Here is a 27,152-nt window from a genome sequence, read left to right as displayed (position 1 = left end):
TTGATAAGCTGGGAGAATGTGTTTCTTACATGGGCGAGGGTGTTTGAGCAGATTAATGCAGTGTTTCTCACAGTGTGGTCCAGAGAAGTCCTGCATTACAATCATTAGAACTTTCAACAAAAATGGAGATCCAGGGTCTCTACCTAAGACCTTTGAAATTAGAATTTCTGGGAAAGGTCTGAGGATTCCTTTTTAGGGAGATTTCTAGTTAATGCTGATGCACAGAACCTAGGTTGAGCAACATGAGTCAATATGGATATATAACAACTTAGTTCTCTGTTCTCTCTTGCCAGTGCTGGACACTCTTGCTACCAGTTCCTTTCCTCCCAGTTGTCTTCAGTCCTTTAAGAATGAAGTAATGTACAGCTTGAATGAGTTTTTGAGTCACTGTCTATTGTTCCTTCATTTAACCACCTTTACCCACTAAGAAGCTTGTGTTTGCTATTTATTCTTAGGACAAGGATGCCTGGTAAAGTCTAGGTGTGGTGTTGATCCTTCATCATTGAGGATATTATCTAATTATGGAACTAGACTAAACACGACTAGACTAGTCTAAAACTAGAGTATGATTCGTGGATCATGGGGCTGATGAGACTTATGAAGCAGTCAAATATGCCCTTGAAGGTGGATTTCCTCAGCAGATGACAGGACCCTTTGAAACCCCACTTGAATCTGAGTAGAGTCTGTAGTCTGATGCCATGCCAACACCTCACAGATTCAGTTCATCCTGCAGAATGTTCCAGAATGGAAGGTGACAAAGAAATATCAGTGTCCAAGAAAGTTATTTTCATGCTGTTTACATTTTTTTGAAGCTAGGATACCTAGGTTTCCATCATTTTTAAGAACAATTTAAAGGCCAAGTTATTGTAAGTTTATAATTTCTTCCTATATTACTCATGGTGAAGATCTTGGTCAACCTCATGGGTGAGTATAAGCAATGTGTTTTTCTTAGAATTCCATCTCAATTGCAGATACCCTAGTCCTTCTTATCCATGTAATGGCTAGGAATAATAATAGTACTTGGCTTATTGAGTGTGTTAGATGGACATATTAAGATAATTCAATTAGAACAGTACTTGATGTATAGCAAGAGCTCAATAAATAATGATAATAGCTATTATTTATCCAGCGTTTACATGGTGACAGTCTGTCTTCTAAGTGCTTTGTATGACTCATCTCAGCAATTTGCCCAAAGTCACAAGGCTCTAAATAAACAATGTGGGGATTTAAACCCAAGCATACTCTTAACCTCTGCATTGTACTGCCTCTGCCATAAATGCAACTCATTGTCTATTCACACTAGTATTGAAATACATTTCTCAGGCTGGGCACGGTGGCTCACGCCCGTAATCCCAGCACTTTGATAGGCAGAGGCTAGTGGATCATGAGGTCAGGAGATTGAGACCATCCTGGCTAACACGATGAAACCCCGCTTCTACTAAAAATCCAAAAAATTAGCCAGTTGTGATGGCACGCACCTGTAGTCCCAGCTACTTGGGAGGCTGAGGCAGGAGAATTGCTTGAACCCAGGAGGCAGAGGTTGCAGTGAGACTAGATCACGCCACTGCACTCCAGCCTGGGCGACAGAGTAGACTTCATCTCTAAAAAAAAAGAAAGAAAGAAAGAAATACATATCTCATGCAGCGCCTTCTGCTTGTTTTCTTTCAGTTTATTTTCAAGGGCCAAATTTGCTTTCTATTCACTCAATCATAAGATTCAGCCAGGCTTCTCTTGGATCAAGTAACTGCTGAAGGAAGAGAGTAAGTTAGAGGCAGTCACTGATGCTGATTTTGTGCATCAGAATGAGAGATGGCCTGAAAAATAAGGGGAAAAAACTTCCCAGGAGCACCTGAGCAAGTGATCTGATGGGCTTTGACTGTTCTTTCAGACTCTGAGTAAATTCTCTGGCAAGGCTGGGTGTAGTGGCTCACACCTGTCGTCCCAGCATTTTTGGAGGCAGAGGTAGGCATATCACATGAGATCAGGAGTTCAAGACCAGCCTAGCCAACATGGTGAAACCCCATCTCTATTAAAAATACAAAAATTAGCTGGGTGTGGTGACACGTACCTGTAGTCCCAGCTGCTTGGGAGGCAGAGACAGAAGAATCACTTGAACCGGGGAGGCGGCGGAGTTTGCAGTGAGCCAAGATTGAGTCACTGCACTCCATCCTGTGTGAGACTTTGTCTCAAAAAATAAAAAGAATTCTCTGGCAAGACTAGTTTTCTTCTCCATTTGTCATGTAATATAGATTGCCTTTGTTAGGGGAAAAAAAAATACCACCTAATATCTACATACTACGAACCCAACGTGATCTCTATAAAGCTGATCTTCATTCAATTCCCCTACCTGTCACTACCATTAAAGCCTTTCCCTCATCTCATGGTACTTTCCATACTGCCTTGAAGACTTTTACCAGATGCTGCTTTGAACTTCAGGTGTTTTCAATGGCATCTAAAATATTATCTCTTGATCGCTGGAGTCAGATTTGGGTTTAAATCCTGGACCGGATATTTCCTGGTCCAGTCTAATGAGGCCTCCATTCCTCAGTTTCCCCTTCCAAAATGGAGAGAGCATTAGTAGCTGGCTCATAGGGTTTACAGGAGGATACAGTGAAATAAACCATATAAAATACTTAGTATGCTAGTCTGTCAAATAGTGATTATTCTACACACATGAACTATTATCATCTAAATTTTGGTTTAAATACATTTTAATCTAGTGAGGACTAAGGATAGATTCTTTTGAATTTTTAATGTTTGTCGGTACATAGATATATTTATGGATTGCAAGAGATATTGTTGTACAGGTATACAATGTGTGATAATCAGCTTTTGCAAAATTGGGTATTCATCTTTTTATTACTCATACCGGCTTATATGGTGCCTGAACCACAACTTTAACAATTGAATGAAAGATAATGATCAGAAACAAAGTGAATGAGAAGACCAACTCATTGGGACTCTGTGGTGAAAGCATAGAGGAAGTTTGCCCCCTCCTCCTCCTCTCTTCAGTGCCTTCCCAGCCTGGAATCTAGAAAGACATAACATGCCAGAATCCCTTTGTTCCCTGCCTCAGTTCATTAAAGGGCAAACTCATCTTTCATTTTATAAAAACATTGTTTTTCTTCCAAAAGCCATATTGCTGGAATCAAAGCAGAAATGGGTTCATTACTGTGAGTAACTGGTGATTTTGAATAAACTGCACTTTAGGGATATGCTCTGAGTGTCTCTCATTAAGCATGCTCATTTTTCTGGGGACAGGCAAGAGATAACCTTCATGCAGCAGTAGAGCCTGAGCTGAAGGACTCCCCAACGTTACTTTGAAGAAACTTCTTTGAACAGGGGCACTGAAACAGACTTGCACCCTCCTCAGTAGTTTCTTGAGAATACATAGATATATGTATTGCATCATGCAGAAGAAAATTTTGGTAAACTGTCACAATAGTATCCCTTTTCTCTCACTACCACTTCATATGTACCTGTTTCTCACACACACACACGCACACATGGCAGGGGCACAGAACTTTCTTGTATCTAATATTCATGCAGAAAGAGCAAGAAATGTTTATTTATTTATTTATTTTTCAGACAGAGTCTTGCTCTGTCGCCCAGGCTGGAGGGCAGTGGCATGATCTAGGATCACTGCAACCTCTGCCTCCCAGGATCAAGCGATTCTCCTGCCTCAGCCTCCCGAGTAGGTGGGACTACAGGTGCCCACCACCATACCCCGCTGGTTAAGTGTTTTTAGTAGAGATGGAGTTTCACCATATTTGCCAGGCTGGTCTCAAACTCCTGACCTTGTGATCTACCCACTTCGGCCTTCGAAAGTGCTGCGATTACAGGCATGAGCCACCATGCCTGGCTGAAAAATCTTTTAAAAAGTCACAATCAAGTGTTGGGTTACTTACGCTGGTGATGTTTGTTTCATTGAATGCTTTAGGTATTCCTGGCCACTGTTACATAAGACACATGGGAAATGTTATGAGCGTCAGCAAGCAGCTATCAACCCCACTGGCTTCAGATGCTTTGGGACATGGGGTAATTGACTAGTTTTTTGCAAGCCTTTGTTTCCTCATCCATAAAATGGAAATATAAACCCCACTCTTCCTCAAATAGGGGTTGTAAGAACGGAAGAGTCTATGTGTTAGGCCCACTGCTTGACAACATATATGCTCCACAGAGATTTAGTATCATTTACAAATATTATTGCACCTAATCCTCACAACACTTCCCTGAAGGAGAAATATTGGCCTCATTTTAAAGACAGGCAAACAGAAGTTTAGCGAGTTTAAGTAACCCAAATGAGGACAAAGATTTGGAGCCAGTATTTAGGTTTCCTCTTTCTGTTGGACATTCTTAATATTTCTCTTTTCGAAGGGGATTCAAGGCCCTCCAGGAAGAAAATATATTGGATTAGTATTTTAGTTTGAATCCACACTGTGACTTGAAGGTAAGAGTTGCATATGTAGTTAAGTAACTTTACCTATTTAGATTGCAGTGTTCTTTTAGCTGACAATGAAGGGATGAGTGTGGATGCTATCCAAGGTACTTATCATCCTCCACACCAGTGATTTTAAGATATTTTGGGCAGGGCAACCTTCTTGGCTGCCTTCCTTGTATTGCTTTCATTGTTCACATGGGCAGAAACCACAAATCATATTCACATTAAATGCTGAAGATAGAGCATAGCCAATATGTTTGAGCATGCACTGCTCATGTCTCACCTTAAAAAGAAGCAATAGGAATAGGGCTTCCAAAAAAAAAAAAAAAAATGGTATGGAAATCTCTCAGGGTCCACAGGCAGATGAGGCACTTTGATAACAGGAAATTGGATTCTGCCAGATCAGTGAGAGAGCAGGAAGCTTCTTAGGTGAGAATATCAATCAGATTATTCATTCGACAACCACTCACTCCCTCTTACTCACCAGGCACCATTCTACAACCGAGGATATTACATTGGACAAGAACAAAAATCTCTAAGCTCTTAGGTAGAAGTTTATATCCTAGCAATTCTGGCAGGAGACATGTGATAAACAAATATTCACGCCAGGTGGTGATGGTGCTTTGGAGGAAAATATCACTGGTTTAGAAGGTAGTGACTCCAGGGCCAGGTGAGGGAGGTTTTTCTATATAGTGTGGCAAGAAAGGGCCTCTCTGTGATAGGAGTTTTGGAACTAAGACCTACGTCAAGTCACTGATTCATGGGAATATAGGAGGATAAGCACTGCAAGAGAGGGAACTGGAAGGACAAAGGCTTGAGCTAATGAGGCAAACATTAAAAAAAAAAAAAAGAAAAGAAGTTTCATGAAAGAGTTTCAAGAACTTAACAGGCCATGGGAAGAACAACATAATAGCAAAGGAACCCATAACTGTGGCATCCAGATCCAGTGGAAGGAGCCTCACTCTGACACTCTTCGATAGTTCTTGCCTATAATATTTCCCAGCCCCAAGTCATCAACCTTAAATGTGAACGCAAAGGACTTGATGACTGATATTCATATATGAGGCAAGCTGAAGGGTTCTGCAGAGTTCACTGTACTAGAAAAACAGAACTCCCTTTGGAATTCAAAGGTGGTTTGTGTTTAAGTAATATTAATCCTGTGAATGAGCAGGAAGAAAGATCCTTGAGTTTAATTAGCTACTAGTTTATACACTTTTCATGTTCCAAAGTTACTGGGATTAATGGATAAAACAGAATGGCAGCCAGATGCGGTAGCTCATGCCTGTGGTCCCAGCACTATGGGAGGCCAAGGCAGGAAGATCACTTGAGCTCCAGAGTCTGGGGCTGCAATGAGCTGTGATCACGCCACTACACTCAAGCCTGGGCTACAGAGCAAAACCCTGCCTCTCTCTTTCAAAAAAAAAAATGTCACAAAACAGTTTGGGGGAACATTTTGGGTGTAACCTTCACTCCTGTGCTGATAAGCACTTGTGCCAATATTTGGATTTTTAATTCATTTAAAGCCCTGTTGGATAATGGGAAGAAATAATGGGTTTTGCATTAAACAAATCAGAATTTGAGGCTTGGTTCCATCATTCACCAGCTGTATGACCTTGAGTCTGCCACTTAAATTGTCTGAGACTACTGTTTCACCTGCACATCATCATCCCTACTTTTAGGATGTATAGGAAGGAGTGATGCATTAAAGCATCTGGTGTGTAGTAATCACCTAATCATTGATGACCTTTGTTATCCAGCAAACGTCTATGAAGTAAGAAGTGCCCTCCATGGAGGCACAGTAGGGACTATCTAGATTAGCAGGGCATGATTTCTGCCCTCTGGAAGCCTACCCTTTAATGGAGAGAATGTATACCCATATGGGTATCATATAATACCTCATAAGTAGGAAAAATACCATAAAAATGCAAAAAAGATAGATTTGATCTGATCCTGGTTGAAGTTTCATGAAAGAGTTTTAAGAACTTGACAGGCAGAGATGGTGTAGAAAGGTTTTTCTAAATAGAGCAGTTTGAGAAAAGGCCTGGAAATGGAAAAGCCCAGAATAAGTTTGGGTAAAGGAAGCTGAGCTGTTAGGTAGAGTGTATTGACGGGAGTCAGACCACCGAGGCCCAATCCTCAAGGAGGTACCGGATCATGGAGAGACCAGGATGCCCTTCAAAGGAGCTTCAACTTTGTTCTGCAGGCAAAATAGGAAGCCTTGGAAGGTTTCTGATTAAGAGAATAATAAGCGATTAATTCCTCTGGCAACCCAGCAAAATCTGAGTAGAACATAGAGACACTTTTGAAAAACACTTGAGGTGGTAGTGATTGAGCACTCACTCTTTTCTAGAAGTGTCACTTCTAAAAGTATCATTAATTCCCTCAATAGAGTGATGAGCTAAGGGCTATTATCATGCCTCTTTTTACAGATGAGGACATTAAGACATAGAGATGTTAAGTAACTTACCTAAGGTCACACAGCTAGTAAGAGATCCCAGTGGTCTGCCTCTGGAGTCTATATTCTGAACTGTTATACTCCCCTGCCTCAAAAGCCAAGCCCAAGTGAAGAATGCCTGTGTTCTATCCTGCTCTGCGTTTGCCTCGTCTCTTTGCTCTCTTCGGTCCTCAGTTTGTTCATCTATGAAACAGGAGACTTGAATTGGCTTTCTAAGATGCTCTCTCTCTCTTGCATTTTTTTAAATTCTGTATTTCATTGTGGAGCTAGTCTATTTGGGCAGAGTTAGGAGGAGGGAAAAAGATGAAATGGTTGTGCAAGAGAGAGAGACAAAACTTCAACTTTTTTTCTTTTTCAGACTTTTTTCTTCTCAAACTTTTCCTGGCTCTAAATTTACTTAAACCATTATTTATAAAGGATAGAAAGAACACATTAAATACTGTATCTATTTTGGTGTATTGATTGGTATGAGGTAGTGCATAGGAGGTAGCTGCTAACCTCTAAAATATATGCAAATATGATTAATACTTATTAGTTTATTATTCCCATGCTGTGAAAAGATATGATAGTTACTACTCAAACCAGAATATTAGTTCTGACTGAGACTGAGCTTTCGGATAAGGTGACTCATTGAAAAGAAAGTCAACATGGAAGGACTCCTTAAGCCTCCTTTCAATCTGCGCTCAGCGAGTTGGGACAAAATACACATTTGGATCTTCCTTACTGGTCAAGAATGTCACTGAAACAGCTGAACGCAAGTTGTCACTCCACCTCTCAGCGTTTTCAGGTTTTCCTCCGTATTTCAAGGTGCGGGGTCTCCGCTCCCTGTCTGCAGCGGGAGTCCAGCCCTTGCTTAGGTTCTCTTGTTTCCAAGGCAACTGGCCGGCCCAACGAAGCCACCGGTGGCGGCGGCGCGGGCGCGCGGAGTCCCGGGGCGCAGAGCCATCTCCGCCGCGCCGGGCCTCCGGTTTCCTCGGGACGTTCCTGCTGACCTGCCGGGTCCTCGGGTGATCTGCACGCGACTTCATGCGTGGCTGTCTCTCTGTGCAGGAGTGACAACCAGGAAGCGGATAATTCCGACAGGCCCGACTTTATCCGGCTGCCACTTCTGGCCTCTGCTACAGCAGACAGGATGAATGCATTTTCTCTCACTCACGCCCTTTTTCTCAGCCTCTCCATCTCCTTTCCCTTCTCTCTCTCTCTCTCTCTCTCTCTCACTCTCTCTCTCTCTCTCATGCGCTCTCCTCCTCCCCTTTCTCCAGCAGTAGCCTTCTTAATGTAGTTTAATGGCTTTACAAAGAAAGCCAGGCAGAGGAGCACTTCTCAGTGGCTGTGGTCGGACCATGACCTAGCTGACCATGAACTTGGAAGGGCTTGAAATGATAGCAGTTCTGATCGTCATTGTGCTTTTTGTTAAATTATTGGAACAGTTTGGGCTGATTGAAGCAGGTTTAGAAGGTAAGGGAGTGCTTTTCAGTGACTTCTAAAAATTCTCTGTTTTGCCATGAAAATGTCTTAGGTGAATGTAAAAGGCACCTGAAATGAGATGAGACAAATGTGACTCTGGGATGGACATGAAGGAAGCCAGGGTCTTCCGGGGAGGAAAGATTAATGAAATAAACTTTTTGTAAGTTGCAGTAATGTTTTCACAAAAGATTGTTAAAACCGTGAGAAACACTTTGGATCAAAATGTCAGGACCGAAACTGAAGTGATGAAGGGTTTATAATGGATATGTCTGCTTATTTTGAGAGTATTTAGTCCATACTGATGTTTGATTATTTTATCTAATACCTCCTTTTACTGTATCGGCAAATTTTATTTGGTTATATTGTGAGATCACTCGTTTCTTGCTATGCAAATGCATTCATCAAATGAAAGTAAATAGATATAATTTCTTATGGTCTAAGATTGGAGCCTAAGAATGACAGGCTTTTCATAAGGTCATCTGGAGAAGTGTTTATAATGTTACCTATTTTATGTACTAACAGAGACTCTAAGGGGAAAAGACTCGAACTCATATAACAGACTTTACACAGATTCTAGATAGCCAATTGTTTTTCAAGTATTGCTGTTTACGTTCATTAGAGGCTCCTTCTCCTGTTCTCCTTATCAATCATCTCTTTGTTTAAACACTAAATTTTGTATTAGCCCTTATTGTTTCCTAAATTAAATGTTTCTCTGGGAATCTGGGTAAATTTACACTATAATTTTCTAACTGCTCAGAACGCATTTGAGAGTGTGTTTGCATACAGCCAGTCGTTATTTCTCTAAAGTTGGCAGAGCGATTTTTAAAAGAAGCTCTAGTTGAGGTTTGACGTAGTTATGTTTAGGCATTCTTCTTGCTTCAAATTTTAAACTTAAGTAAAAAGGAAAATATGTTATAAATGTATTTACATCCACAACTAATCCTGTTCTCCAGAGAATGGCTGCCACAGTGTAACATAAATGAGATTGCATTTACAAATAGCAAACATCAAATTAAAATAAGTGTGTCACTCTGATGTAGGTTACCAGAAACCTACATTTATAACTCAAGGGGGCAGGGGTGCAGGGAGCAGGAGGTGGGGGATGGTGGAGAGCTGGGTTTCTTTGCTTAATTTTAAAATAAGTTGCAGAATGATTTTAGCAGCCCTCTCTGATGAAAACATCTGTAGTTCTAGAAAGACGATAAATTCTAAAATCTAGAAGTGGTCATTGCTCTTTAAAATTGACTTCATGTTGTACATTTTCATGAAACCAGTAACTTGGTTTGGCTTCTCTGTTCATGCATGTGTGTTATTTTACTTGGTAAATATGATTGGGACGTCCCATTGTAATGCACTGGTTTTTATTCTCTCTGGGACTGACAGTTCATGAAATAGCCTCAGAAATCCTAGCTCTGTTGAGGGACTTGTTTTATCTTATTTCATGGATGATGTGTGGTCATTCTTTCAGCTCTTGTGTTGAGGGCTTTGACTCTCGATTTTGGTGATGAAACCTACTCTAGTATTGATTTTGCTTGTTTCAGGAGTACAAATTTTCACTCTCCCAAATACGAACTTGTGTTTCTTTCCTCTAAGAGCTACTAACCTCTATGAAAGTCTTTCTTTTTTATTATTACTGAAATTCAAAGCTGTACTAATTTGCATGCACAATTTATCTCTTGTATTTTACCTTTTACAATATCAGCATTCTCCAAGCCAATCTTGGAGTAATACTGTGGAGAGAATGCACTATCTCAGAAACTTCTATATAAACTTTACATATGATTTACAGTGATTGTTAGGAAGTAATTTTAAATGGTAAAATGTTGACAATCACATTAAGTAAACATTATTTAATACATAAAAGCTGATAGAGGCCAAAAGCAGTCATACTTTTTATTTTGAAGTCTGCATAAAACAAATCTCCAAAGTGAATCTTAGAGTGAGAAGACCTTTAAAACAAGATTTAAGTTGACTATATACTTTGCTAGCTGGAGATATAAAACAAATGAATAGATTGATATAACTCATTGTATATAGTTTCAGTCTATAGATCAGAATGTGTGCACTCTCTAGTTACAGCCTAATTTTAATTAATAAAATGATAAGCAATGTTTATTATCTAGCTAGCATCTTCATAGTTTTTCTGAAACTTTCTTAAAAAAAAGGTACCAATGCTCGTTTCATTCAGATTTCTTTTCACCTAGGAGTTCCTTTCCTCCCCCACCATTTTGCACGTCTAAGTTCGGAAGATAATGATTTACTTCACCTTTATTATTTGTCTGCTCAATTGTCCTATGAAAGAATTTGAGTATTAAGTAGAAAATCTTGAGCCTAAGTTAAAGTCTTATGAGGATGATTGTGAACTTTTTCCCTAAATCATTAAACTTCTTCATGTGAACTTATAACTGTTTTACAGTATACACAATATTCAGAATATAGTTTTTCTTTTTTTGGTATTATGATATTTTCATTATGCGTTATGTTCTGAAGGGCATATAAAATACAATGTTTGCATAATGTAGTTATTTTGCTTTTTAGCTGTGTACAGAATACATGTACTTCAAAATAAATTGGTAATGTAAAAGTCTAAAATATTTGTATTTGCTTATCTTCGAGTGCTTTGAGTTCTCATTCATTGCAGAAGACTGGAGTTAGGTCCTTAAATCTTGGGTCCTGTTCTGATCTATGTATGATATTCATGAATACATAATACTACACAGAGATCCATGCCATATATTTATAAACTAAGGGTTACAGTTAGCAGGTAACATTCTTTCACCTGAGAATATAAAATAATAGTTGGAGCACAAATGCTTATTCCTTCTCTGCCACTCTCCTGCTTTCTCTAACCTTGGATAAGTCACTTTACCTCTGTAGTTTTCTAGTTTTCTAAAATGAGAAAACTGGACTTGATAATCTTTATGGAACTTTCCATTTCAAAACTTCGTGAGTTTAACAGGTAATTAAAATTTGAGAATTTATGTAACACATATCATTTACCATAAAATAGATATCAGTGGCCTACTTTGGAATTGATACACAGTGTAACCGTTAGACTAATCTTTCCTCCTCTTCCATAGTTGGATAATTCATCATACCTCGGGGAAATATTCATTGTATTTCAAGAGAATAGAGAAATGTCCTTTACTGTAGCTCTAAAATTTGATATTTGGGATTGCTATTTCAAGCATCCTCATGATACGGTTTCTCAAAACTTACACAGCGTTCCAATAACAAATATGCACATCGTATTATTTATTAACTTTTTTGGCAAAAATTCCATTCAACTTCATTAAGTTTTCTTTTTAAGAAAAGTAATCTTAATGCCAGTTCAGTCAGCATGAAAATAATAGTGGGAAGTAGACTTCTAAGGATAACACACAATACCAATGACCAGTGTTTTAAATTCATAGACTCTCTCTACTTAGTGGGGAGTTTAGGAGGCTCCAGATTTATGCTGGTTTGGAACACTCCTGAACCCTCACAACAGTAAATTGCCTTTTTTTTTTCCAACTATAAAAATGAAAGTGGTTTTCTGTTAATGCATTCCAAGGAGAAATTGAATCAAAATTTTAATGGCAAAGCGATTTCATTATCTCTGTATGTAAAGCTTCGCTGTGGAAATATCTACTTTTCATCTAAATATGTATTAAATTATGCTGAAGCAGTTACTGAATGAAGAAAGAACCATCCTTCTACCAGTCTTAATAAAAGCAAAATTTCACAAAAATGCATTAACACACATGACTTGAAAAAAAGTCACTTTTATTGATACTTATCTTTGATAAAAAGACAAAAAGAAATCAACTGGTAATCTAAGTCCTTCTTAGGATAAGCACTAGACTGTCTTTTGTTTTTGTTCAACTCATTTTATTTAGTAGATACCTGTAGTACTGTAATATAAGCTTCCCAAAGAGGCTTAAACAAGGTATTAGCTGTCTAGGCAAAGATGGATTTTTAGAACCCAAGTTCTTAATTCTCCTGTGCTGTTGACAGAAGTGGAGAAGTGCTGGATCTGTCAATAAATTGGGCAAACTGAAAAACATCAGTGACGTTGTGTCCAGACCATGATGCTTATTAAGGACCAAGGGGCTAGAGATGACTAGGAGGGGCTGATTTTCATCTCAAATAGCTCCCTAATTGAAATTCATAGAGTCTTGCTCTAATTCTCCCTGCATTCTGCTTCCCCCAATGCAATAGCATGCCAATGCTTATGTGTTTTGGGGTATCAGAGAAGTCTTTGTAAACTGTAAAGTTTAAGAAAGATAAAAATACTTTATATTAGAAAACTTAAACATACAATCTTTTTATACCATCTAGGATTGAAATAAAGAGAATATATATAGCATCTAACTGTCTTTAGGGTCTCTTACGATTTATCTTTTCTTATTTCAAGAACATTAAGGCCTAAAAGGGGACTACTGGAAGAAGATTTAGTGTATTCAGAGATTGCACTCAGAGGATCTAAAGTTATAATTGGAGTCTAATCACAGCTTCATTTCTTATTAGTCATGTGATTTTAGACTATTATTTGACTGACATCCTAATTTTTAGCCATAAAATGAAACAATTATAAATAATATTAATATCTTACTTTATTGAATATTACCTATATGTCAGGTATGTGTTAAACAGAGTATATAGTATAGCTATATTATTCATGTAATATAGCATAGCATGCCAATATCTTATTTAATCTTCACCATGGGCCTTTGAGATAGGTAAATCACTTCCACTTTAGATATAAGAAAACTTAGACCTATAGAGGCCACTGAATTTGGATCAATATTACTCAGCTAGCAAGTCATAAAACTGGAATTCAAACTCAGGCCATCAGACTCCATATCTTATTATATAATTTTAATTTTCTAAGCATTACAACATCATGGGCAATGGTGAATAATTTTGCAAAGGGGAGAAACTATTAAATCAGGCATTCATTAATGACTTTCCATAAGCCTTTCTTGGACACATTCTATGCATGAAATACCCTCAATCACTTATATTATTTCATAAGCATAAGCATGCATACTGTACTATTCTAAACACAGTAAAAGAACATTATAAAGGAACTACGTTATAAATTACACAGAATCTTGTAATATGAATAAATCAGCATTAAATTTCAGTCAAATCAAGTGTGCACTTTAGTTGGGATCTGGGGTGAAATTTGAAGAGAAAACAGACATAAATGTTTATTATCAAATGCAGAGTCGTCCTGGTTTGCTTTGAAAGACAAGTAGGATTGATAGAAACAGATGGGGCAGAGAAGGGCTGGTGATTTTGGAGAAAGGAGGAAATTCAACATAAGATGCTACTGAGAAACAGTGAGACCTTGAATCCAGGAGGACTGTTATTTATGAAAAGGTCTGAGATGTATGGATTGGGTTGATTCAAGCATGGACAAAGGCAATAAGATGATGAATATTGAAGTAATATTTTGAAGTAAGTTCATCCAGCATTGAATTAGAGCATAACACAAGCATCAGCTGGGTTTAAAGCCTTGATGAAGATGGTCATCAACAGAAAATACATACCCCAACCTTTATCAACAAGTAAAAAACAAGAAGGGATACTGATGGTTCTAGTTATTGAGAACAGAGTACAATGGAGGGAGGAAAGCTTACCTTAGTTGAGAACCTGTGTAAGACAAAGAGGGTGAAAAGAAAGTGCTGTATATGCCTTGCCTTGGAATTATCATCTCAACCATGCAAGATTGCAAGTGTTATTTTGATTTTGTGGATGAATAAACTAGAAGTTCAGGGTGAATAATAACTTGCTTAAGATCACAAGGAAGTAAGTGAAGGAGTCTAGATTAATTCCAATATCTTTATTGTAGTACTGATCCAAAGACATTCATTATGCCTGCACAAGGTAAATATTCCAAAGTAAGATAAAACATACATAGATACATAAGAGTCACATACAATATAAATGTCTCTTACAGAATATGCCCATGTAAATTTTAAAAAATGTATTTAAGACTCTGATTTTTTTTTTGCTTCTAGCTCTATGTAGAGACATTAGTAAAAGCATAGGTACAATAGTGAACCCAGAAAAATGAGGAAGAGGGAAAAATAAGAGAAGATATATCAGTAATTTGCATAATCGTAGCTCTGATTTGTCAAGGATTTATAGAACAAAACGTCTTGCAGAAACTGCCAGTTTCAAATTGATTGTCTTATAGATAAGGAAACTAAGTCCCAGAGAGATTAAATTACTTAAAAATGATTTGTTATTGACAGAAATATTTTCTGCAAAGAAAAATCTAATGAATTATACTCAGAAGATAAACTTCAAACATAACCTGTTTCATAAAATGCTTATTCAAATTGCAGCTCTCTTGTTATTCTGTTTATGGTCCAAGGATTTAGAGCTGGGCTGGGTGATAGTGAAGTTATAAGATTAGAAATAGGTGCCATTACAAAGAACTATCAGGCTGAGGGATTTAGCCATAAATTGAGGTGTTTTCTACCTCTGTGACCACACACACACACACACACACACACACACACACAGAAATTACAAGGGCAGTTATCTTTTTTTAAGACGGAGTTTCTCTCTTGTTACCCAGGGTGGAGTGCAATGGCGCGATCTCGGCTCACCGCAACCTCCGCCTCCTGGGTTCAGGCAATTCTCCTGCCTCAGCCTCCTGAGTAGCTGGGATTACAGGCACGCGCCACTATGCCCAGCTAATTTTTTGTATTTTTAATAGAGACAGGGTTTCACCGTGTTGACCAGGATGGTCTCGATCTCTTGACCTCGTGATCCATCCGCCTCGGCCTCCCAAAGTGCTGGGATTACAAAGGGCAGTTATCTTAATTGTTCAACATGCCAATTATTAAACTCTAAATTCTATACCTTCCTAACTGCTTGCTTCAGTACCACCATCCCACAGATGTCTGCCTTTACCTCTCTGTTTGAAATTCACCGCCACTGGCCAGACTGTTCATGACAATTATTTGAAAAGTATTTGATTAGGTCAGTAGAGTAATCATCAAGCCAAATCTGGCTGCTGGAATTATAACAACTGTGTTTCAGTTCTCACAGGGAAGCCATAGAATGTAGAAAATAAGAACACAGACTCTGAAGCCAAAATAATTGGATTCAATAATAATCCCAGCTCGAATACACCTTAGCTGTAGGCCTTGGGTAAGCACTGCAACCCTCGGTACTCTAGTTCTTTATATACTAAATTGGAATAATCATAGCACCTCCCTCTCCTGCTTGTTTTGTGGATTAATATAGTTGGTATTTACATATGCTTAGGACCCTGTATAGGATTATAATAAGTTATTTGTGTTTTCCTGTTATAGCTAGGCACCATCATCTTTCCATGAAAGAGAGAGAGAGAGAGAGAGAGAGAGAGAGAGAGAGAGACCACAGCTCAATATCTGACACCAAGAGTTGCTTCATTGCTTAATAAACAAGTGAGAGCTGTGCTTGTAAGATGCTGTCACTCAAATACAAACACTGCTGTTTTATATAGAGTTTTAGGCTTTCAAAAGCATGGTTACTAATGCAAAATTGTCGTTGATTGATTGGGTTGGGCTTAAAACTGATTCTGGTGGTGACTTGTTACCAAAATCAAAGAACAATTCATTTCTATTCTTAAAACTAGAGTACAAGAACTTTTTTGTGATAAACAACATTTAAGACTATTTATTGAGAACTCCCAAGTGCCAGGTACTGTTCTAGATGCTGGGGATGCGGCCATCGGCAGAACAGATAAAGCCTCCATTCTTCCAAGCTCATCTGCTGAGTTTTGAGATACAAACTATAAATCCTACAAAAATAAGAATCAGAGTGGTTGTAGTAGATTTCAGTCATTCTTTAAATCATTTACTAATAGAGGCACATGTGTGTGCCTGTATTGTGGTCCATATGTTGTCCTAAGCACAGTATATGAACACAGTTATAGTCTTTGAGAAATTAATGTGCTATTGGGGAAGCAAGAAAAAAAATAAATAAAGGAATATATAATTCAATTTTTAATAGAGACAAGCACAAAATATGGCAAGGGGACAGAATTATATATAAATATATAATTCAATATTTAATAGAGACACGCACAAAATATGGCATGGGGACAGAAACAGGGTGTTAGCATTCCAAGTTGAGATATGAGTGATATATTAATATCCCAGGTATATGTACTAATGCATATTATTTGGAACTAGCAGGAATCATAGAAAGGGTTGTCCAGCCTCCTCATTTTATGAGTAAATTGAGGCCCAGGAAGGTTAATTGACTGTTAGGAATCACAATGCTTTTTGGTAGCATAAATATTGTATTAATTGCATCATCTCTAATAGAGTGATAATTATATTCTAGTGAGGACCTCACCATTTTACGTATTTGTTTTATGGGTAGTCAGACAGTAGAGGCAAAGGGTGGTCAGAGAAGGCCCTTCCAAAGAACTGACTTGTCTGAAAATACTTAAAGGAAATGAGTGCATGAGACGTGAGAGAGTCTGGGACAAGGGCATTCCAGGGAAAAGAATTGCCACATGCAAGAGACTTTGGTTAGAAGCGTGCCTCATGTATCCAAGGAGCACAGGCAGGCTAACGTAGCTGAAGCAGAGTGAGCGCACCAGGGTAATGGGAGGAGCAATGGAGGGAGAGCCAAAGTCATACCCTACAGGCCCGTTATAAGGACTTTAGGACTTGCTCTTTGGTCCTGGAAAGCCAGTGAAGGGTTCAGTTAGGAAGTTTCTACACAGTTCCTGACTCTATCTTCTTTTACATGCTCTGATATTGTTTCCGTATCATACCTGCCTACTCCCAGACATCTCTTTGTTCTGCCCCAGATCCCTGCCAGGGCATGGACTCAGCACTTATTTTCAGACTTCCTTTATATGAAATGACTGCCTGTAGCAATCTTTAGCATGAGCGTAAGCCAAAACTTCACTCCTCTTCATTGATCTAGGTCTTCCCTCTACCTTCCCCATGGGGTGAGCAGGTCTAGTCTTCATTTCATCTTACCAGGTTGCTTCAACAACTTGGGTTATACACCATATATAACATATATATACAGTTTTAGGAGCAACGCTAATTGTCTTAATAGGACTTTACTAGAGAAGGAATTTTGAAACGCCAAATAATATTCCTTGAGCACTTGCCATAGTAAAAATATGTGATGGTAGAGTAAAAAGGTGAATTTCACACGGAAAAAAAAGAAGACAATGTTGCTCCTTTGAGTAGTTCCTCCTCCCTCACTTATCAGTTTCAAAGGGAAATATTCAAATGGGCACATTCCAAGTTGAGATGTGAATGATACATTAATATCCCAGGAATATGTACTAATACATATTTTTTGGAACTAGCAAGAATCATAGACAATGTAGTCCAGCCTCCTCATTTTATGAGGAAATTGAGGCCCCAGAAGGTTAATTGACTTGTTAGAAATCACAGTGCTGTTCAGTAGCATATATATTGTAATAATTACATTATCTGTAATAGAGTGGTCATTATAGTCTAGGTGAGGACCTCACCATTTTACATATTTGTAGTATCTAATTTTTGTATATCCCTGTAAAAACAACCTTACTAGCCATAATTATAGGAATTCTAGCTCTTTACTTAAAAATCTATTGTGAATGATTTTCATCATATTACTTTTTTCTAGTTTTATTGGATTATGCCCAGGAAAATGGGGAAGATTTGCTGGTACACAGGCAGAAACAAGGCTTCTGATGAAACTAATAGGTATGCCAAAATATGATGACACCATTGTAGTGAGGCTGGGAACCAAGCTTTGGTTCAGCAGGGAGTTAGGGCCCGGATCTTGTCGTTGAAGATACATAATGGGAAGACTCAGAGTCAAATCCTAAATGCCTGGTGCTCAGGCATTTAGGAGGTATCAAATGAATATAGTAGGGGAGTCTCAAGTAGAGAGATCCCAGAGCTGATAAGCAAGAAGGTGGCATTAGAGGCTAATCATATCAAACACACCTTAATGAGCACTGTGTTGAGCATATGTCAGGCACTATGAACAAGACTTTATATGATCATTCATATTAGCAATTTTTATAAACTTGTCGTAGTTGAAAATTTAACAAATGAGAAAGTATATGCTTGTGTAGTTTCAGTCCCTCGCCTAAGATCATATACCTGGATGGAAGTGGTCAAGGTGGGATTCAAATTCAGGCTGCCGACCTGGAGAACAAAAGTTCTCAACCACTGTCTTTCTGCCTTCCAGTTAGGACTAGATCATGATCAGAGGCAGAATTACTTTGAAGTAAATGAAGATTAAGCTATAGAGACTTTTAAATGCATGGCCCCCTTCCCATTCCTACTCTAATTAATATTAACTTCCATGCCAAATTTTATATGTGATTTTTAATTCTTTTCTCATGGACCCCACTTCCCCAAATCATATGTGCTTCAGATCCCATAAAACCAAGATCTGTTCCTGTCGTAATCTTAGAAGATATTGCCTTTTCTTGCATAATTAAAATTCATGACTGGGAACACAGAAGGCAAGATCCAATCCTAGAAGACAGAGGTTGGATATCAAGTTCCCATTAGGGGTTCCCATGTCTCTCTGCCTATCTCTGTGGCCATTTAGACTTCATGCCTGACACAATTAGGATGGGATTATTGACAGCATAACATTTCAAGTAGACTGCAGTAAAATGTAGTCCTATTTCCTGAAGGATTGGCTAAGAAACTCAGTTGAACTTGGACTTGCAGGAAGGTCTCAGGGGCTGATTGACAACATGGCTGAGTGGTGAGAGTATGGACTTTCTCAATAAAAAAAAAAATCCATGGATTTGAACCTCACCTCCGTCGCTTAAGAGTTGACATTGGTAACATACTTGACTCCTTTGAGCTTCAGTTTCATCTTATGTAAATTGGTCACTGTTGTTAAAACTTACAGAGATGAATGGACAGTAGCTGGCTCTATTAATATATTCTATGAATGTAACCATTAATTGATAGATACAATGTAAGAAGCCAGGTAAGACGAAGACAGAGTAGATGAGGCACGGGTGAACATTATCTCCTATTTATTTATCCTTTGTTTTACATGTGATTAGCCATGTACTGCAGATGTCGAGTATCACCCTAAAGCTGTCCTGATGCTTGTCCTCCTCCCCATTTTGGACAGATGAAATCTTTCATAGTCATAGGTATTCATTCATTCATTCATTCATTCATTGAATTTATATTTACTGAGTTCCTACTGGGTACTCTTCTAGGTGCTGGAGATGCCATAGGGGAAAAAAAAAAAAAAAAAAACCACTGAGGTCCCTGATACTGCAAAGGAGTTGGCTTTAGTTGCAGCAAAGCCTCTCTTTCTCTGCAGTATATGCTAGGGAAAGCAGAGAATACCAGCTTAGATACTGGTACATTTATAATGGGAAGTTGAGAGATATTGTGTCCAATTGCTTTCTTCTCAGTTAATATGAAGTAGGGTAGGGTGAAAAGCATTGTGGTGGGAGTAATTGATATTTCAAAGAGAAAGGAAGTACCATATAGTCTTATCAGAGCCTGAGGAAGTGAATTTACTGAGCAAATGTGAGAAGATTGTTGGGCAGTGCTGAGTGCCCATTTGAGATTCGTGGTCATCGTTTTAAAAGAATACTCTTCCCAACTTAGATAAAGGAGGAATTTTCTTGGGTATATTACTGCAATATTATTTTTACAGATATGTTCAAAGAGAAGGGAAGGACTTGGTAGCAAATGAGAGAATAGAAAAAAAAAAAAGAAATTTACAGAGAATCTGTCAGTACAACCCTCTAAATTTGCAAAAATAGATACTGTAGCTCAGACAATGGAGGTATCACCATGGAAGACTTAAAATTGAACAAGGTGGGAAAGCTGTGGGAATGGTGTTCTCCAGATGTGTGATGAGGCAAAGGCACTGACTTAAAATCCCATTTCCTAGCAGCTGCTGTGTTGTACTATCAATCCAAATAATTGGTAACATCTCTCAGGGAGAAGACCCAACAAAATGTGTTCAAATGCTAGTTTATTTATTATGTTGAAAATGCTTAAGAAAAAACTCTCAGACTTCTCTTAAAAGGCCACAGATGAATTCCTGGAGCAGCCCATGGCATGGCTGGAATCTATTATACGTTAATGCAGCCAACAGCGAAAGTGGACCAAGAAACCTTGACAGAAATGGTGAAACCCGGTATTGATTATGTGGGCCACAAAAAATTTCGATCTGGGAATTACCCGTTGTCATTAAGCAATGAAACAGGCCAGCTGGTGCACTGGTGCCACGGCGCCCCGGGGGTCATCCACATGCTCCTGCAGGCGTACAGGGTCTTTAAGGAGGAGAAGTACTTGAAAGAGGCCATGGAGTGTAGTGATGTGATTTGGCAGCAGAGTCTGCTGCCGAAGGGCTACAGGATCTGCCACGGGACTGCTGGCAATGGCTACTCCTTCCTGTCCCTTTACAGTCTCACGCAGAATAAGAAGAACCTCTACCGAGCTTGCAAGTTTGCAGAGTGGTGTCTAGATTATGGAGCACATGGGTGCCGCATTCCTGACAGACCCTATTCGCTCTTTGAAGGTATGGCTGGCGCTATTCACTTTCTCTCCGATATGCTGGGAGCAGAGGCATCACGGTTTCCAGCATTTGAACTTGACTTTTCGAAGAGGGATTAAAAGGTGCAAAAAGACAAGTAAAATACCCATTTGGACCAAAAGCCACCAGATCGCTTAGTGCCTGACACAGAAACAACTGGGAATCCTGAAAGAGAAAAAAAGCAGACACCGTCACAGGCCCCTCTGTTAGAGCATGAGTGACCGAAGCCATCCATCAGCATTTTGTAACGGCGCCCTCACCAGTATAAAATATGACTTCTTCACACCCAAAAAAAGAAAAAAAAAAAAAAAAAGTTATTTATATACTGTACCGTCACAAATAGAGTAAAATTACAATACATAGAGAAGACTGTTCCACTTGTATTCTTAGTTTCAGTGATGAAAGTTTATTCATCAGATATTTTTAATGGTGGTGCGTTTGTACTTCTCTTGTGTCTGTAAGTGTTAGCCATCAATCATCTCTTGTTAGCTTTTGGAAAGTTTGATATCTCGTTGTCACAGACCTAATTCTCTGCCTTTGAAAATACGTATAAGATGGTTATTAAAATCAGTGAGGTTTATAATTTTGTGTGTGTATCTACACATACCTATTTGTATACAAATACATGTTTGTATAAACATATGCTAGACTCATAGGTGCACACTCTTGTATACTCCACACACATATGCATACTCCACAAACATAAGCCATGAGATTCATCAGTTAACATACATTGAGCTCACTGAAGAACCCTGATTCTTTTGCACCAAGACCTGTGAAGATTTTCTGGGAGATGAATTTATATTTAACCATGTGTACAAGTACAGAGGGAGAAGACAGACATCGTGAAAAAGGGCAGTAGATAAAGAATAAAGCTTGAAATGGAAGCTTTGAAATGGAACATGCTGTGACATTGGAAGGAAAACACCCTAACTACAATCCCTGCTCTAACAAGCTGTGTCATCTCCAGCAAAGTATTTAACTTTTCTGATCCTCTATTTCTTCTTCTATAAAATTCTCAACTGGATCTAGCTCATATAGTATTGTCTGTAAAGAACACATATTTAGTAGACATAAAGTGCTTAGCTTACAATGATTAGTTTTGGCTCCTCAGAAGGTCACAGTAACCTGTTCTTACGTCTACCTAGCTGTTGCTCGCCAGGTCACTCCCTTCCTGACCTTGAAAAGGCTGTGTCGTGACCAATGTGGTTTCCTGGCCGCCTCCTTCAGGTCACAGACTTCTGACCTTTCTAATCTTTGTTTCTCTCTCACCTAATCAGTGTCATCTTCCTTGGCCCAAATTCACTCAGCTCGGGCAAGAGCCTTGTTTCATTTGCATGTTCATAAATTCTCCCATCTATTCACCCTAAATCCCCTGAGAATGGCAAATACCAGTGTGTTGAGAAGACATTCAGATCATATTTTTTAAGTTAAAAGAACAAGTTTCAAAACAGAATGCAAAATAATGATCTCATTATAAACGTATACACACAGGAGGTGGGTATATACACACAGTGATGTTTTTCATTTCTTCTTTGAACATGTTACTTTTTGGCATGTGTTTATGTAACTTTTTTTAGAGGTTAATTTTAAAAGGAAAAAAATATCAATATGAAATGTACATTATTTTTTTTCCCAGAAGGAGAAAAACAGTACCCTTTGGAATATAGTAATTTATCAACGTAAAATGAAAAACATTTTTGGGTCCAGAAAACATATTTAAAATTGAGGAGTTCTGAGTTCGTTTTTAATCTTTAAAAATAAGAGAATTCAGGGTCAACATCTTTGAGCTAATGCCAGATTTTTATACCTTGAATTCATTTTTCAACTTCAAGTCAAACAGTTTCTAGAATCATTGATAAAGAGCCATCTCTATAAACATTTCCATGTCAAAAAAGTTATGAAGAGCCCAGGATATTGATGTTTTGCCTAGGAGTCTTACTTAACTAAAAGGAGAGCTCATTTTTTTTTTTTTTTTTGGTACTTGCTAAGAGGAGCTTTGGTTTCATGATTCTTAGGGACAAACCATTTCACTCCATTGATGTGTTTTGCTTCATTTCCTCAGCAAGGCAAAATTGGAATGCTTATGTGATATGTGGGAAAGGGTGGGGTGAGGAAGCGGGTGCAGAGTGGGAGTCTGTGGCTGCTCGGCAATTCTCAGCTTCCTTCATTTCTGAGTTTCCATTTTATTTCCCTAGCAGCAGCTTCTTACATCTGCCTAGGTGCCATTCATGCGAAAACCTAGGTAAGAACTATTTAATATGAGGAACAGATTTAAAAGGAAAGGAGTGATAAAGAGAGGTTTCAAGCAGTACACAGCTGCACTTAAGACCAGTGCAAAGATTTCATTAAATGACTTACTAGGCAGGAATCCTAAGTACATCTCATACATTTTTTTAAAGTACTTTATAAAACTTGTCCTTAAGGTTGATCCATATAATTTTCTTTTTCATTACTAGATTTTTTTTTCTTAAATAAAGGGACATAGATTACATCACTCTTAATTAATATTGATGCAATTTACGATAGAAAAAAGTTCTTGCTTTGGTGCTCTATGCTATGGGATAGTTAATAAGTACAAATATATGGTTAGATAGAAGAAATAAAATCTAGTGTTCGATAGCACAAGAGGATGACTACAGTCAACAATAACATTGTATATTTTAAAATAAGTGAAAGAGTAGAATTAGAATGTTGCTAACAAAAAGAAATGATAAATGCTTGAGGTAATAGATGCTCCAGTTACCCTGACTGAATCATTACACATTATATGCCTATATCAAAATATCAAATAAATATATACACCTATTATGTATCCATAATAATTAAAAATGAATAAAAACATGCTGTCGTTTTAGATTCTAAAGTAAATAAGACATGACTTGTACTTTCACAGAACGTAAGTCCAAAAACAATTTCCCCCTAAAAGCACAGTGTTGAATTCAAATAGTCTTTTCATCCAAACCCAGTCAATAATAATTATCTGTTCTTAGTTTTTCTTTATTAACAAATGGGCATAAGATTCACCTTATAGAATGGTTGTGAATATGGAATACTATACAGACATGAAAAAATGAGATCATGTCCTTTGGAACAACATGGATGGAGCTGGAGGCTATTATCCTAAGCAAATGAATGCAATAACAGAAAACCAAATACCACGTGTTCTCATATATATGTATAACATTAGGTGCAGTTGCCAGCAAAGAGGGGTGACTCAGTCAGTACTTACTCAACATTGTGTCACAGATGACCTGGTGGTGGTCGAGTGTTCACTCTGAAGTGATCACCTGAGTTTGAACACAGGCCCCAGAACATACCCAATTTGTAATACTGGGCACGATGCTTTTTCTTTCTGAGTCTCAGTTTCTTTATCAGTAAAAATAAAGTAACAATAGTATTTATCTCATAGAGTTTTGAGCATAAAAAGGTTAAAATATATAAAACACCTACAATGCCTGGCTCGAGGTTAATACTATGTAAGTATTTGTTCTTACTATTTTTAATTACTGTCAATTATTTTCCAAAATCTAGTCTAAGTGGTTAGTCCATTCCCCCACCCCCCCCCCTCTTTCTTTTAATAATGATAGGGGCTTCTGCTTTAGTTTCATTCTCCTTTTCCTTTTATTATGTTTTACATGTGTTTTGCCTATAGCCTAAGCATACATCTGTTCATGATTAAAGCATCACAGAAAAATAGGCAAGTTATAAGGTTACAGATACAGTTATCACCTTGGGGTAGGGATAGTTGTGCTGTGATCCAGTGATGAGTGAACAGTCCCACCTGGCTAATCCTCATGCAGATGTGTGTGTGTGCATGTGTCTCTGGTAGCAAGGAAGACCTCAAGAGAGACTGTTCATGAGTCAACATGAATCTTGCTACTGGTAGAACAAAGCTGCTAATGTTCAAACACCTGTCTTCTCCAGTAAACCCCAAGCATATTTTTTAAGGTGGAAAGAGTTTCTAATTTATGCTTATATTTCCTGCAGCTTTACTTAGTAGATGCTCATCAAATGTCTATGAATGAATAAGAATCAGACAAATGACTATAAATTAGTATCACTTTTTTTTTTTTTTGAGACAGAGTCTCGCTCTGTCGCCCAGACTGGAGTGCAATGGCACAATGTCTGCTCACTGCACCTCTACCGCCTGGGTTCAAACAATTCCCTGCCTCAGCCTCCCCAGTAGCTGGGATTATAGGCGCCTGCCACCACGCCTTGCTAGTATTTTTAATAGAGATGGGGTTTCACTATCTTGGCCAGGCTGATCTTGAACTACTGACCTCGTGATCCACCCGCCTTGGCCTCCCAAAGTGCTAGGATTGCAGGTGTGAACCACTGTGCCCGGCCAATTAGTATTACTTATATATTGCTAAATCAAATTTTATAATATTTGTTTCTTCGAAAATATATTTTGGTATTAACTATATATATATGTATATATATAATATATATTTTTTTAATCAAAAAATAGCCAAAGTGCAAAAGCAGGGTAAGATGGGGATAGAAAGTTTAAAAAGGCAAAATCACATCCTGTAGCCCTAGTTAGTCTTTGTCTGGGTTTCAGACGTCCTCACAAGGCTTCTAGACTTCCTGCAAAATAGGTTTATGTGCGAATCATAAGTAGTATGAAATTTAGTAGAAAACAGTTGGTATCAGGTTCTTCCACAAACTTCCTTGTGTAAGTAACTAGTAGGACTTTTGAGAAGTAATTTAACTTACCTGTGTCCCAGGTTCCTCATCTGACACATGGAGATAATTACATATGTTTCAGGGGATTATTATGATAATTAAATAAATGCATTAATGTATACTGTTCAATTAGAGCAGTGCCCAGTTTTACATAACTCTGTTTACTGCTGTATCATTATAATACTCATCAGACAGTACATGAATATATTTCCTCTTTTGCTTTTGCATAATAATTATAAGAGATATGGACCTATGTTTAGTACACATGCATTTCTTTTCTTATATCTATAAATACATTCTAATGGGAATGATCATAGTATTATTCTTTATTCATGTAAATGACTCTTATTTTATTTCTCAAATTGATATGAGCTCACAACATTTCAGGTGATGCAGAAGTCTATGAAATAAAAACAGAAGCCGTTCTAACCCTTGCCTTTCTCTTTTCTTGTAGGGCACTACTGGAGCAACCGTAGTATCTAAAATGTTTTCTGTAGAATTTCAAAGTCAGGCAATGCTTGCAGGGAGAAAGGACTCTATGATTATGAAATTTTGGACACACTGTCCTGTAGGCCCTTCCCAGAAGCTCAAACTATACTTCAGCATATTAAACATGTTGAGGAATCTTGCAGTAAACAACAGCCTGCCTTTGTTTAATCCCAATGTTGTCTCCTCATAGCCTCCTCCCAGTTACATTTGGGAGTTGATGTATTAAGCCCTAGGGTGCATGAAGAGTGAAAACAACATGAATATCAGGTCCAAAAAGTCTGGATTTTACCCCAAGATCTGTCCCTTGGTTTACGTGCTGTAATTTGTCTTTTCTCTTTGTTTTATTTTTAATTTTGCTAAATCTCAGTTCTCTTATCAAAAACATAAGGATATTATTTTATCCTGAAAGACTTACGGTGAAAATCAAATAACAGATGAAAAGCACAAGCGTATGTTTTGAATATTACTTCCCTTCTCTTCTCTCCAATGAATGAAAATAAATTTACAGCGGTTTCTCTGACAAACATCAGGAATCCCTAGGGCAAATTTCTCATTTAGGAGAAATGTTTCTGGCTGTGGTTTAAAATAGAAATGAGGTGCCTCACTCTCTGAAGGATTCCCTTTTCAAAGAAAATACTTCCAGGGATTGGTCTCTGCCTCATATTTGCCTTTACCTAAAAGCAATATACCTTATTTCCCCATTTTGCCATTGTGTGGCTTAAATATGTAACCAGTTAGAGGTGCTGTCTGCTACATAATATGTTTGGACATGTTAATTTTCCCATGCTCAACCAATTATTGCTTCATACCAATACGGAATGGTGCCCTTATCATAGCCAGGTATCCTCAGTAGCATTTTACTTAGTGAAATGCACACACAATGTTGTCCAATCAAACATTCTATTTACTCCAAGTATTCAGACCTCTTGGATACTTATTCTAAAGTTGACAGCTGCGAGACTGGCTTTCAAAATAGGAAAGATAAGGAGAAAAATGAGGTAACCAAGATAAGTAGAGGACAGAAATTTCCCTGTGTATCTATATGTAAATGGCAAAGAGGCTGGATTG

The 27,152-nt window shown here is 38.1% G+C and overlaps 2 protein-coding genes across 5 annotated transcripts in view; both read left to right on the top strand.

Moving 5' to 3' along the window:
• Nucleotides 1-27,152, top strand: part of KCNIP4 (potassium voltage-gated channel interacting protein 4) — a 1,196,254-nt gene that overhangs the window by 635,508 nt on the left and 533,594 nt on the right. The window contains exon 1 of one of the 4 annotated variants that reach the window (XM_012472345.3): nucleotides 8,162-8,354. The exons of the other annotated variants lie outside the window; for them this stretch is intronic. Coding sequence (XP_012327768.1) covers nucleotides 8,255-8,354 — 100 coding nt within the window. The 5' untranslated portion in view covers nucleotides 8,162-8,254. Of the gene's footprint in view, nucleotides 1-8,161; nucleotides 8,355-27,152 lie in introns of those variants that run through there. 4 annotated transcript variants of the gene reach the window in all.
• Nucleotides 12,174-24,885, top strand: LOC135270536 (lanC-like protein 2). The gene has a single exon (XM_064366031.1). It carries the CDS (start codon nucleotides 20,426-20,428, stop codon nucleotides 20,981-20,983), a length of 558 nt encoding a protein of 185 aa, XP_064222101.1. The 5' UTR covers nucleotides 12,174-20,425; the 3' UTR covers nucleotides 20,984-24,885.

Source organism: Aotus nancymaae, unplaced genomic scaffold, assembly GCF_030222135.1.
Source record: "Aotus nancymaae isolate 86718 unplaced genomic scaffold, 86718_ANA_hifiasm-v0.15.2.pri h1tg000006l, whole genome shotgun sequence".
NCBI lineage: Eukaryota > Metazoa > Chordata > Mammalia > Primates > Aotidae > Aotus > Aotus nancymaae.
This window is presented reverse-complemented; position numbering and strand designations above follow the sequence as displayed.

Excerpts from the sequence above, each read along its gene's own strand:
- LOC135270536 (XM_064366031.1), top strand. The coding sequence starts at position 20,426 with ATGGCTGGAATCTATTATACGTTAATGCAGCCAACAGCGAAAGTGGAC.